Source organism: Stenella coeruleoalba (assembly GCF_951394435.1).
Source record: "Stenella coeruleoalba genome assembly, chromosome: 10".
NCBI classification, from domain to species: Eukaryota; Metazoa; Chordata; class Mammalia; order Artiodactyla; family Delphinidae; genus Stenella; species Stenella coeruleoalba.
The window spans coordinates 53,261,141-53,275,231 of record NC_137156.1 but is presented as its reverse complement, the minus strand read 5'-3'; the positions used below and the strand labels follow the sequence as shown (position 1 = coordinate 53,275,231).

Below are 14,091 nucleotides of genomic sequence, written 5' to 3'. Positions count from 1 at the left end.
GTCACAAACCATACATACAGTATAATTGCATGTATATGAAATGTCCAGAACAGGGACTTTCCTGGAGGTTCAGTGGTTAGGACTCCACACTTCCACTGCAGGGGGCACAGGTTCCATCCCTGGTCGCAGAACTAAGATCCTGCATGCCGCACAACACAGCCAAAAAAAAAAAGAAAAGAAAAAAGAAATGTCCAGAACAGGCAGATCTCTAGATATGGGAAGATCAGTGGTTGCCTAGAGCAGGGAGAAGGGGGTATTGGGGGGAGATGGGGAGTAAATACTAAAGAGTGCAGCGTTTCTCTTCGGAGTGATAGTAGCTCTGTAGTAAACTAATAACCACTGAATTGTACACTTGAAATGAGGGAATTGTATGATATGTGAATTATAACTCAATAAAGCTTTACACACACACCTGCAAAAAGGCCCATCCACAGGCTTTGTGGACCTGGGTTGCACGGGTCTGAAGGTCAGAGGACATACGTGTATCATACATAGGACAGAGCATGTGTGTTTTCTGTTATTTTCCAGCGAGCAGTGGTCCCTGTTGCCAAGGACAGTCCTGGGCCAGCTCTGGGGTGCGTTGGGGATGGACTGCCTGAAGCCTGGGCCGTTTCCAAGGCTCCAGGCCTTTCCAAGTGCCTCCAGGCGCTAACCCCGCTCCATCCATCTCCAGCAGGGAGTCCCTGTCAGGCCCCTGTCCCAGCCTCTTGACTTATGCTATTCACTTGCTGTAGAGAAACTACCTTGATGGAGTGAATGAAGTCACTGATAAGGGTGATTCAGGAGATTAAAAAACTCACTTCTGATTACTCAGCCTTTCTTAAGTCAGATGTGGCTTTCTCGTTAAATGCCCCAATGTCAACCGGGATTTCAGTGGGAAGCGGTCAGGCATGTTTTGCTCCATCCCAGAGACACAGGCCAGCGCTTTGTCCGCACAGAGCTCTCGTCTGATGCAAACTCCCCGCAGTAGGCACTGTTCTTCAGTGCTCCAGCTGGGTCAGATGTGCCAGACCTAAGATGTCGTGCTCTGTCGCTGCAGTGACGTGTGTGCTGTTTATCTCTCCTTCAGATGCGTGTGGATAATCTCACATGAATATCCTGTGTAGCCTTCCTGCATTTTTTTACCACTCTCAGTACATCTGGGTGCCTAGCAAAGCCTGGCAATGAGAGGGGTGGGATAACTTCCCGCTTTTCCTCTACCAGAATTAAGCTTTGAATGTTAAGAATCAACATAGAATACGGACAAAAAGCAATTTTATTCTTTAAAGGCAAACATTCCCTCTTTGAAGATGTAAAAAAAAATCACGAAATAAAAGAATTTATAACAAAGAGCTGACAGAAATCCCTTCTATTTTGAGACTCTTTTTTTGCATCTTGCCTTTGAAATTTCCAGCTCTCTAATCAATTGGTCTTTCTGGTGACCAGGCCTATCCGGAGGCCTGGTCACCAGAAAGATGATGTGATTAGAGGGTTGGAACTTTCAGCCCCACCCCCAATCTCTAAAGCCAACATGGGGGACTGCAGATGGAATTCTATAAAAACTCTAGAACAACAAGATTCGGGGAGCTTCTGGGTTGGTGAAAACATTCAAGTGCTGGGTGGTACACCTGGGTGGGAGGTACACCTGGACAGGAGGTGCACCTGGAGAGGGCTGGGAGCTCAGCCACCCTCCTACCTTGCCCTATGAATCTTTTCCATCTGGCCATTCCTGAGTTGTAGCCTTTATAATAAGCCCATAAATATCTGTAAAATGTTTTTCTGTGTTCTGTGAGCCATTCTAGCAAACTATTGAACCTGAGGAGGGGTGCGTGGGAACCCCCAGCTTACAGCTGGTTGTTCAGAAGCAGGATTCCAGAGTTTGGAGCCTACACAGCTGGAGGGATGGAGCTGTCGGCCCCTGAGAGGGGTGACTGAGCAGCACAGGTGGGGACCGGAGGCCCTATGTTGAGCATGTTCAGTCTCAAGTACTTCCTGTTCATCCAAGAGGAGCTGTCTGCTCTTGGCCACCAAAGCCCGCAACACAGCAAAAAGGAAAGCTTCACTCAGTACAATGCAATATTGTCATCTCTGTTTCCAGACCCGATGGCCATACTCTAGAAGACCTGTCAGTCTTGAGTCTATACGGATAATTCTGTACAGATGGGGAGGTGGGGTACAATGTAAGTTAAAGGTGTGCTTTTGGTGCCTGTCCCAGGCTTGGGGCTGTTAGGAAAGGACCCAACCTGTAGAACTGACTCTGAGTGGAGGACGATGGGGAGGAACTCTGCTCCCACACTCCTCGGAAACTGTCCCCGCCGAGGCCACCAACACGCACATAGTGACACCCCAGACATTTCTCACTTAACATCTTGGCAAGTAACATCTGACATAGGTAACCACTCCCTCCCTTGAAGCTATCCTGACATCTGTGACCAAACTTCTGGTTTCCCTCCCCATCTTCATTCCTCCTCAGGCTTCTCTTTCTGTGTCTGTGTTTCAGTTCTCAGGACTTGATCCTGGGCCCTCTTCTTACATTTTCGTGGGAGGTCATCCTCAGATGTGCTGGTAACACCCAAATTTTCAGCTCCAACTCACCACTTTTGAGGACCGGGAACACCACATCCAAGCACCAGGGTGGACCAGCTACCGGAGGCCTCAGAGGCACCTCCCACCCGATACATATAAGACAGACCCTTCCTCCTCATTCCCCTGAAACCTACTCTTCTGCAGGAGAAGTGGTCCAAGGACAAGGAAGGAAGCTGGACTTTAGTGCAGCAGTGGTGGGTGGCGGGGGGGGATGGAGAGGGGGCCCAGCTGTGGGAAATAATACCAGCCGACTCATCATGGAGCACTCCCTGCACACCAGCCACTGTGCTGAGTGCTCACCTGTGTCCTCTCACTATGACTTAACAACAACCCTGAGAGAGGCACGGACACGACAGAGGTAGCCCTAACGGGATTTGGTGACTGATTAGTGAAAGAGGAACTGACTAGTAGAGGATGATCCTACTCTTGCTAAATCGGGTTCAGTGACATCATTTACTTTACTAAAAAGCAGCATGCTACTGTACCTTGAGGCCGTGGAGCTGTGTATCAGTTAGCTTTTGCTGCTTAACAAACCACCCCAAACTTAGTGGTTTCAAACCAAAACCATTTATTTAGGTCCTGATTTGGAGTGTTGGTAGACTGGGTGGTGGTTCTTCTGCTGGTCTCAGATGGGCAGGGCCTTCTAGTCAGGGAGGAGGCCCTCCTCCTGGGGGCTGGCTGGCCGTCTGCTGAGGCCACAGAGATTGGTCCACATCTCTCTCATCACCCACCAAGCCAGCCCTGGCTTGTTCATATGGTGACTGGCAGGGTTCAAAGAAAGAAGGCAGATGTGCAGGGTTTCTTAAGACCCAAGTCAGAATTCACATGTCACTTCTTCCATGTTCTTTGCCCAAAACAAGTCACTAGGCCAGCCCCATCCAAGGGATGGAGAAACAGACTCTACCTCCTGATAGGAGAAGCTGCACAGAATTGTGGCTATTTCTGCAGTCTGCCGTAAAGTCTTAGCAAGGTTTGACCCTACTTTCATTCTGAATTTGATGATTTTTTTCAACTTTTTTTGGCCTGATTTACAGTTATTCTTACCCCCGACAAAATCTACTATTTCCACCTCATTCGTTGTTTCTAGTCACAAGTCCTGTGAACTTGGAAACTACATAATCAGACTCCTTTGCACAAATATATATTAATTTAGTAACAAAACTTGTAAGAATTGTGTGTAAACAGGAGTAAATAGGCTCTGAGTGAAGGAGGGTCTCCTACAAATTTTAGTGCGTGGACTTTGTGACAAATAGTATACGGCTGCCTGGAGGTGGTTTTCACTCCCCAGTTCCTAGCCTCATTCCAGGCGCGTGAGAACGCGTGATGACTGTCGTTAGGTGAGATGCTCCGTAAAAAGATCAAGCAATGGTGGCACTCTGGGGGAGTTGAGAAGGAAGGAATTTATCTCTGGGGTTTGCTGAGAGGAGGAAGTGACTCATCTTTTAGGCTAATATTCTGTGTTTTCATGGCTTCGATTCTATCTGGGTCCGTCCCAAAATACAGAGAAACCATAAAGTTCTTTAACATTTTTACTCTTAAGACCAAGGAGGAAGCAAAGGATTTGCATCAACTACAGACCCCCTTGGGGTCTGAAGGAAGGGGAGATTTTGTTTTTCCCCTGTGTACTTCATGGAGGTTTATTTAATGTCTTATCTCTCACTATTTTTCCCTTTTTTTTCCGTTTTTTTCCCTCCCAAGTTGGCACCATAAATACTCATGAATTGTGTGTGGTGAGAGCCTTCTAACCTTGAGAAATGAAACTTTGTCTTTTCCATGTTAAGTCCTCCAAGTGTCTAAATATCTTTTTCCAGAGTAGGACAGAGTCGACATTCAACCCAAGTTTGGTGTTGCTAAAGGAACTCCTGACCACATCTGAAAACTTTAAAGCTATGACTTAAACCAGGATTGACTCTTTTATTTATTTATTTATTTTTGGCTGTGTTGGGTCTTCGTTTCTGTGCGAGGGCTTTCTCTAGTTGCGGTGAGCGGGGGCCATTCTTCATCGCGGTGCACGGGCCTCTCACTGTCGCGGCCCCCTGTTGCGGAGCCCAGGCTCCAGACACGCAGGCTCAGCAGCTGTGGCGCACGGGCCTGGTTGGTCCGCGGCATGTGGGATCCTCCCAGACCAGGGCTCACACCCGTGTCCCCTGCATTGGCAGGCAGATTCTCAACCACTGCGCCACCAGGGAAGCCCCAGGATTGACTCTTTTGCTTTGCGTTCTTATCAGAGGGTTCTATTAATCTAGAGAATTTAAAACAGACAAGCAGACACATGTCTGTCTGACAACACAGAGTAGGTCAGGCACTTCCTATCCGTCATTGGAACTATTACCACCTTGGTGATAATAGCAGAGAGCTGGAGTCAGCCAGGGGTCAAGCCGTGGTCAGAGAAAGTCAGCCTTTGTCATGGAGATATTTCGGCTGGGACAACCACAGGAAGCCCCAGAAGCCACTGGGTTCACTCTACAGATGCTCCACCTCAGTGAGGCTCCCTGTATTAATTAAGAGTATGTCTACTTTTAGGGACTCCCCTGGCAGTCCAGTGGTTAGGACTCCGTGCGTCCACTGCAGGGGGCATGGATTTGATCCCTGGTCGGGGAACTAGGATCCTACAAGCTGCACGGAGCGGCCAAAAGAAAAAAAAAAAAAGAGTGTGTCTACTTCTAGATCACATGTGCCTACTCTCCCCTCCACTAATAATTTCAGCATTACTTTTAAAAGAGAAACAAAAATCAGAGTGTAGGGCTTCTCTGGTGGCTCAGTGGTTGAGAGTCCACCTACCAATGCAGGGGACATGAGTTCATGCCCCAGTCCGGGAAGATCCCACATGCTGCGGAGTGGCTGGGCCCGTGAACCGTGGTCGCTGAGCCTGCGTGTCCGGAGCCTGTGCTCCACAATGGGAGAGGCCACAACAGTGAGAGGCCCGCATACTGCAAAAAATAAATAAATAAATATCAGAGTGTATATGTTTGTTTGTTTGTTTTATAAGTTCATTTATTTCATTTATTTGTTTTTGGCTGCGTTGGGTCCTCGTTGCTGTGCACGGCTTTCTCTAGTTATGCGAGCAGGGGTACACTTCATTGCGGTGCACTGGCTTCTCATTGCAGTGGCTTCTCTTGTTGCGGAGCATGGGCTCTAGGCATGTGGGCTCAGTAGTTGTGGCTTGTGGGCTGTAGAGCGCAGGCTCAGGAGTTGTGGCACACGGACTTAGTTGTTCCGGGGCATGTGGGATCTTCCTGGACCAGGGCTCAAACCCGTGTCCTCTACATTGGTAGGTGGATTCTTAACCACTGTGCCACCAGGGAAGTCCCAGAGTGTATATGTTTTTTAAAATCGATTTTTTTTAAGTTTGACTCTTTTAAAGTGTTAATCAAGGGGAAAGCAAATATTGCATTGTTCTTCCAGTAAGCAGTATTCTCTAAAATTCTTAAGCTGAGCGTGGAGGGGCATGAAGTATCTTTGAGTAGGGCTGAGTCTCTCCCCAGGCAGAATTATCCTCCAGTGTTATTTACTGAGTCAACACTGGTGTATATTGAATGTCTCTCTGCTAGGTGCTGAGAAGCTCTCTCTGAACAAGACAGACTCAACCTTTTCCTTCATAGAGTCTCTGCTGGAAATAGCTGATAAACCAGTAATGAGACAAATGACCAAAATTTCAAACACTGACAGTAACTAGAAGAAAGAAATTAAAGGGAGAGTGAGTGATGGAATGGAAGGCCCAGAATCGAGGAGGGGATGACATGCTCCTTCTCTCCGAGGAGGTGATGATGGGGTGGAGACTTGAGGGATCTGAAGGCTTCAGGTGTGAGGGACACTCTTGCAGGCGCAGGGGATGCTTGGTGCACAGGTGAGCAAGCTTGGCGTGCGGAGTGGGGAAGTGGGGAGCTGGGAGCAAGGGTGAGAGGATGTGCCTGTTGGCCACTCAGGAGATTAGAAGCAGAAACGTGTGAAAATTGTCTTATTTTTATGTGGCTGCTGTGTGCAGCCTGGTATCTAGAGTTAGAGGAAGTCCGGGGGCCAACCTGGGGGGGCAGCTGCAGGAGGCTGGGTCAGCGCTGCCTGGGACGTGCTCTGGAGGACTGGCCATGAGGGTGGAGAGGAGCGGGGACACCGGACTGATGATGGAGTGACGGCCGTTCGCTCAGCTCAGCTGTGCTGCCCAGCACGGCAGCCACTGACCACGTGTGGCTCTTTTACGCTTACATTTGAATTAATGCAAAGTGAAGGTTCAGTTCCTTACACCAGCCACACCGCAGGTGCTCAGGAGCCGCTGTCAGGGCACACGGCGTCGCCGAGCTCTCCATCTCTGCAGACAGTTCCGTTGACCAGCGATGCCTCGGAGCTGTGTACCACGACCTGTGCTTTCCCAATCCTTCATTCCTCTCTCTTGGAAGGGCAACCAAGCCATCACAGGCTTCATCGAATGTCCATTCTGTTAAGGACTGAGAGTAGAGGGGAAGTTTGTCCTGAAGACTTTCATAGCTTTGGAGAATTAACCAAAACCAAAGACAGTGTAACCCTGGGTTTTAGGAAAGTTGGGGGGAAGGTGCCAGGCAGGATGCCTACGTGTTGGAGTCACTTGGGCAAGTTAAAAGACAGAGTCCAGGGACTTCCCTGGCAGTCCAGTGATTAAGACTCCACGCTTTCACTGCAGAGGGCACGAAATTGATCCCTGGTCAGGGAACTAAGATCCCACACGGTGTGGCACGCAGCCAATAAAAGAGTCCACGTGGGAGCTGAAGGCTTAAAATAGGCCACAGGTGATAATTTGCTGGAGAAAAGAATAACTAGAACAGGGCTTCCCTGGTGGCGCCGTGGTTGAGAGTCCGCCTGCCGATGCAGGGGACGCGGGTTCGTGCCCCGGTCCGGGGGGATCCCACATGCCACAGAGCGGCTGGGCCCGTGAGCCGTGGCCGCTGAGCCTGCGCGCCCGCTCCGCAACGGGAGAGGCCACAACAGTGAGAGGACCGTATACCGCAAAAAAAAAAAAAAAAGAATAACTAGAACAGATCGCGCAAATGAAGGAGAATCAGGAGAAAAATTGTATCACCTTTGATGTGCAGCTAGGAGTGACAATTGCGGGTTACATCCCTCGGTCACAGAGTAGTCTGGGAAGTGGGGCCACCACGAGTGTTCGCTAGTGGGAGTTGAACCTTCCAGAATCATGGGGGTAGCTGGAGAAGTGAAAGTTGGAAGAAGGACCAGACAATCAAAGGCAGAAACGCTCATCACCCTCCCGATTTGGTCCAGTCGGCTTCTCTGGGGACTCCCAGAAGCAAGTGGTACCCTGGGAAGCTCACGGGAGGCCTTTGGGGCTGTTGTCTGTGCAGTTACTGCACTGTTGGTTGGCAGGGCAGCGTTTAGGAGGATGAGCTGGACCTGGACCAAGGGTGAGCTGAGCCCACAGGTGCCTGGTTCTGTCAGTTCCTCGTTTAACCGTGAAAACCCCCAGCAGTGTCCCGGCTCCCTTCCACCTTCCAGTGTCAAGCAAGTTACTCCTTGCTCGGGGAGCGTTCTGCTCCCAGGGCCCCTGCTCGCTGCACCCTGTCTCCTTGCCCGGGTGAGTTGCATCCCCTAACCCTGGAGGGAGCCAGGGGAGCCTATTTCCACCCTGCGCTCCCAGGTCCCAATAACCGACACGGGGGACTCGGGACCCGGTCCCCAGCTTCCAGGTGGACATGCCCGGTGCAGCACGAGGGATGTGAGGGGGTAGCATCTTAGAAGGGACTGACCCTCAGCATGGCCGTGGCTGGGATGCAGTGTGGAGCCCCTGTCGTCCAGGCCAGCCCTTGTGTGCTACTCACCGAGCCCTCTCGCACTCCCCCTTGGAGCCCATCGTTCCCCCTCGACCGCAAAAGTCAAGTTCTGCTGTTCTCTAATACTGCGGAAACAGGGCGCTGCCAGATCTTCAACTGATAAAACCTGGTGAGGCTGTCGTTGCGTGTACCTTCAGGATGGATCGAGATAGCATATCCCGTGGTAAAAACAAGAGTAAAATAATTCTGAGAATTGTGAATCTGTCACCCTTTTTCTAAATGACTTATCCCAACAGACAGGTGGCTTTCCATCACTGGCCTCCTTTCGTGGACCTGTGGAGGCCAAGGTCTTTTCACTGTGCTGGTGTGAGGGGTGCTCTCATGCCACGCTGACCACGGGCCAGGCACTGCCTCCTCCCACCCTCACGGTCCCCGAGTACCAGAGTGGGGACCCGCCCAATGTCACACAGCCAGTAAGTGGCAGGAGTAAGGTTTGAACCCAGGTAGGAAGCTGACATTGAGGGGACACCTGGGGTTAACCAGGTGAGAACTGAGTAGCTCTGCAGCTGGGTCAGGGCTGCAGGTGGCAGCCAGGACTGGGCCTCCTCCAGGGTGTCCCCCAATACATGTGGGCCACCGTGGGAGCGATTTTTATACTTCTCCCTCCCTCCCTTCCTTCTTCCTTCCTTCCCCCATCCTCTCCCACGTATTCTCTCTCTCCCCACTTGCTCTGTCGTGTGTGTGAGATCTCCCCTCCTTTGCTCTCTTTCTGTGTAACAGAAGGGGCCATCTATTCATCCAACTGCTAAGTCCCACCTGTGAGCAAATCCTAGCTCCTGCCTAGAGGCTGTGCAGACACACCTGCGCCTGGTCCCTATTCCTGAGGACTTTCTCCTCCCTCTCAGTTTTGTGATGGAAGCAGCTTCTCCTACTCACGGAAGTCGTCTTTGCAGCATGTAGGATCCCCTCTGCTCCTTGAAGCAAGTCCCCACTCTCATTCTGATGCTGGTGTGAAAACTGCCAAAACACAGCAGGAACACAGACACCCGCCTGGGCGGCCCCCATCTCTCCCTCCGCGACCTTCACATCCTTCTAGAGGACCTGTGTGTCCCAGGCTGCAGGCCCCGTGCTTATCTCGTGCACAGAGGCAGCGAGGTCACCACCTGCCTGGAGGAGGGGAGAATAAAGAGAGAAAGCTCCTCTCCTTGAGGAGGCAGGGAGGCAGCTGCCTACAGAGGCGCCAGGCAGAGGCTGGTGTGTGCCGACAGGCACCTGACCCCTGCCCCGCCCTGGACCCAGGACGAAATCCAGTAACTGGGTGCATCTGCCACAGTGTCATCCAGTGCTGACATGTGTGGTGCTGAAGCCAGTCAAAGAGACCAGACACATCTCTTCCTGAAGCAGGGTGGGTACCAGGGGCAGCTTTTGTGGCTTCTCCCACCCAGCCCCTGTCCAACTTGGCTGGACATCTCAGCAAGATGCTGGACCCCACGCTGGCCTGGCCTGGCTCTGGGCCTGACCTGTGGCAGGAGAATTCCTTTCTGGGGACACTGCCCGCCTCCCCGCCCTGGCCCCCTTGCACCGAGGCTCTCGCACTCCCCAGGGTGGTCAGTGCAGCTGGGTTGATGGTTTTCTCTCTCTCCAGGGTCAGGTGTGGATTAATGGCTTTAACCTTGGCCGCTACTGGCCAGCACGGGGCCCCCAGATGACCTTGTTCGTGCCGCAGCACATCCTGGTGACCTCGGCCCCAAACACCATCATCATGCTGGAGCTAGAGCGTGCGCCCTGTGGGGACGGTGGCCCAGAACTGTGCACTGTGGAGTTCGTGGACAGGCCGGTGCTCGGGGCAGCCAAGACCCACAGCCGTGTCCCTGCAGACCAACACTAAGACTCGTGGCTGGACCATGTGTGATGACAAGGACTGTGACCCTTTGGAATTCTAGCCTTGCTCATACCTCACATGCCCCTTGGAAGGTCAGCATTCACTGGAGAGTTTGACTGGAAAATAGGTTAGGTGTGTTCTCACCTGAGGTTTCCCTACAGCCTGGCGGTGCCTGACGCACCCCCGTCTGGCTGCGTGGACGTAGGGTGAGGGTGGTAGCCCAGCAACACACAGAGGCATTTGCAGAGTTGGCATGGAAGCGTTCAAGGTGTTCCCGATTTTTATTTTGTACAAATCATGTAGTCTTTTTATTAAATAAAATTTGTATTCAAATGATCTTACTGTTTTTAATGTTGAGCGGGTATTAAATTATAGGTTCTGATTTAAATCATAACTAGACTTGAGTGGGCTGAATAAGCCACTTCACTAACTTGAGGTTGGTTCAAAGGAGTAGAAAATAGTCTTGTTTTGATCTAGTGGACTGTTGCTTTTCTGATCTTTATTTGACTTCCTTTTAAATCTCTGTGATATCTACTAGGTGAGCCTTTAAACACAACTCCAAATAATTATGCAAAGGATTGACAGTTGGAGAGCGTAGATAGGATGGTGCATCTGTACAGTAGGAGACCCCAGAGCCACTAAAGTGGTGATGCAGATCATGGTAAGTGGTGTTAAAAAAGCAGGTTGCCTTCAGTTGGATCCCATTTTGTGTGTTTAGACATAAGAGCTGCATGTATGCACACATTCAGCCCAGGCCTGTTCAACGTCAGTAGACACGTGAACACACGTGGACATGCAGAGACCAGGCATTGTGTGAGATGCATGTCCTGCCCGGGGCATCCTGCTCTCAGACCTTGGGCACTGTCCTCCACTACGCCCAGTTCTGAGCATACTGTATATCTAATCCACTCCTCCCCCACAAGGACTCAGAGGAACGTATTGTCCTCTTCCCCGATCTACCAGGTCACACGTCTACAAGTGGTAGAGATACGGTTTGAACCCCGGTTGTCTGGCTCTGGTGTCTAGACACACATTGCATTCGTCATATATCGACACATGCTCATGTTCCCACAGGAGAGGACCACGGCAACATAAACAGAATTGTCAGTATGAGCGTATCTGGGTGGTGGGTGTTTGAGAGATTGTTTACCTTTTCTTTTTTGCTTACCTGTATTTTAAATCCTGTACAGAGAAGATGTACATTTTTTGAAGGGAGGAAGAAAGGAAAAATTTCTGATGCTCATCTACAACACCTTTTACGGGAGTGTGTTTTTCTCGGTCTCCTAGACATCAGTGATGACTGTCTGGGATTCAACAGGGAGTTTGGAAACTCTGGTTGAGCCACTGCCGGAGGCAAGTATGAGTTGAGACAGACCAGAACTTAACTCAGGACTGTCTTCCATAGCATCTTCTGCTGGATGTCCTGCATCCTTTGGATACTGGGCAGACCACAGGGTGAAGGGGTTGCTACCTGCACACGCAGCCTCACTGCATCACTCTTTCTTCCACTACTAAGTTACTGAAAACTTAGAAAACGATACTCAAGAACTGTGCCTAGCGACACGTTTTGGGAAGATGTGAGACCATTCCTTTTAAAGCCTTACGTACATTGGTACATTTCACGTCCCCTTCCCAGAGATTCCCTGTCGTGGAGTCTCCAGAGGCTCAGGCAGTGGAGTGAAACCACCGCGTCAGAGCGTACATTTCCCTTCCATTCTCTCATCCGATATTCAGAACTGCACCCTATGATAGGCAGCGGTAAACCCGCTTCACAGATGAAAACATTTAAACGTCAGCGAGAGCTGGAGTTGGATTCCAATCTGGTCTATCTCTGTCCAAAGCCAGAGTGTTTTGTCTGGTTCATGTGAGGGAATCTTTTAGGGTTCTCACCCTTGTCCAGGATGTTATGTTCTGGAAAACAGAATCCTGATACACACAAATGGTACCACCCTGGACTCTACCCAAACCTATCCAGCTCTCCGTACTGCCTCTCAGGGGCATACATTTCATCTTCTATAATGTTCTTAAAATACAATGCCCCTTCCATCATTCCTGATTTCTTAACTCTTTGGAAGGGTGCTACCTCTGAAAATAATAAGGGCAGCACCTTTATTGCCTGCTATGTAAACCTTTTATATTAAATGTATCTTAAGCTGGTTTTAATATGTCAAAGCTTTCTGAGCAGGCCTGAGCTAACCCAACCATAACACTGATGTTCCTGGAACGTTACCATATTTTCAGCCATCCTTGCGAACATCGTGGCCTTTTCCTTGGTACCCCTGGCTTAGATGTTCCCCCGATCTGCACAACCTGCAGAACCTCTTGTTTTGAACAGAGTTATTGAAGTGTGATTTACATACCGTAAAATTCACTCAGTTTGATGAGTTTTACTAAACTTACACAGGTGTAAACCACCATCACAATCCAGTTTTAGAACACTTCTTTCACCCCAGAAGGTTCTCTAGTGCAGAAGATCTTCATTTCCACCCTACTTCAGGGAACCGCGCATCTGTTTTCCATCACTGTCATTTTGCCGTTTGTCAGGATTTCATGGAACTGGGATCACAATATGAAGTCTTCCGCGTCTGACTCCTTTCCCTCAGCATAATGTGTTTGAGGTTTGCCCATGTTGTAGCGTGATCAGAAATTTCTTCCTTTTTTCTGCTGAGGAGCATTCCACGTATGGACATCCATTTGTCGGTTATGGACATTTGGATTGTTTCCAGTTCGGGGCTCTCATGAATAATGCTGACCTGAGCTTCCATGCACAGCTCTTCGTGTGGTCAACTGTTTTCCTTTCCCTTGGGTAGGCACCTAGGGGTAGAATTGTTTAGTCACATGATAAATGTATGTCCAACTTTTTAAGAAACTGCTAAACAATTTCAGAAGATCTCGTCTGAGGCAAGGAAGGGATGAAGAAGGGACAGAGTCCCCCTGGGTGGAGCGCTGTGGCACTGGAGTTTGTGCCCTCTGTCTCTTTATCCTGCTCTGTGTCAGGCTACTCAGTGTCTCTCTCTTTTTGTCTTTCAGTCAGTCCATTGTTATTTCTCAGCAAATCCAGTTTATTCAGAATGAAATTGTTTCGTGTTCATCCGGGTTTGGGTTTTTTTCATTGTTTCCCCAACAAGCGATAGGTCTTCTGTCAGATGACACACATAGGAAATGATCTTGTGTGGTCTTTGTTTCTTGCCTTATGAGCATAAAAGTCATTTCCTGAAATCACTTTTTCAGTCAATGCTCTGAGGGAGTCTGTCTGGTCTGTGGCAGAAGAGACGGCTCGGGTGGCCTAGTAGCTCGTGGGCTGTGAGGAAAGTCCAGTCGGTGTCCAGATACAGGCTGAGGCAGTTCTGGGTTAAGCCCAGCCTCTGCTCTTGGTCTGACTGAGCACGTTCCCAGGAGGGAACCTCCCAGGTTGTCCCCTGCCCTTCAGCCTTCGGGTCCTGAGTTTTGCTAACTAGACACCCTGCAGCCCTCTGTTGTCTATAAAAGCCCAGGGAAGATTCTCAACTGATTCCTCAGCAGACAGCTGCTCTGTACCCCCAGGGGTTTTCCACATGTGAGGAACCGCCCAGAAGCCCAGGCCTCTGAGCCCTCAGGCCAGCAGCACTGTCCCACCCCACCCCCGCCCCAGTGAAACAGGACAGGCTGGGGGCAGAAACGCAGGTGCGTGCGCCCGCGCCATCACTCACCATCGACGTGGTCTCAAGGAAGTGATTCGCTTATTAAGCCCCCATTTCCTCACCTCCTATGTGGGGTCCCCACTTGTGGAGTTTTTACATCAAAGGCAATAATCATAAAAGCGCCTCATAGGGCACTTGCCATGGAGCAGGGGCTTCCTGAAGGCTAATTGCATTCTTTCCCACCACATTCCTCCACAGAAGCAGGTAA

General features: G+C 50.2%; 1 protein-coding gene across 3 annotated transcripts in view; it reads left to right on the top strand.

The window, feature by feature from the left end:
• Positions 1–10,620, top strand: part of GLB1 (galactosidase beta 1) — a 90,612-nt gene extending 79,992 nt beyond the window's left edge. For all 3 annotated transcript variants that reach the window (XM_079932964.1, XM_079932963.1, XM_079932962.1), the window contains one exon: positions 9,967–10,620. In XM_079932964.1, the coding sequence (XP_079789090.1) occupies positions 9,967–10,209 (243 nt within the window). In that variant the 3' untranslated portion in view covers positions 10,210–10,620. The remainder of the gene's footprint in view (positions 1–9,966) is intronic.
• The last annotated feature ends 3,471 nt before the right edge of the window (positions 10,621–14,091 follow it).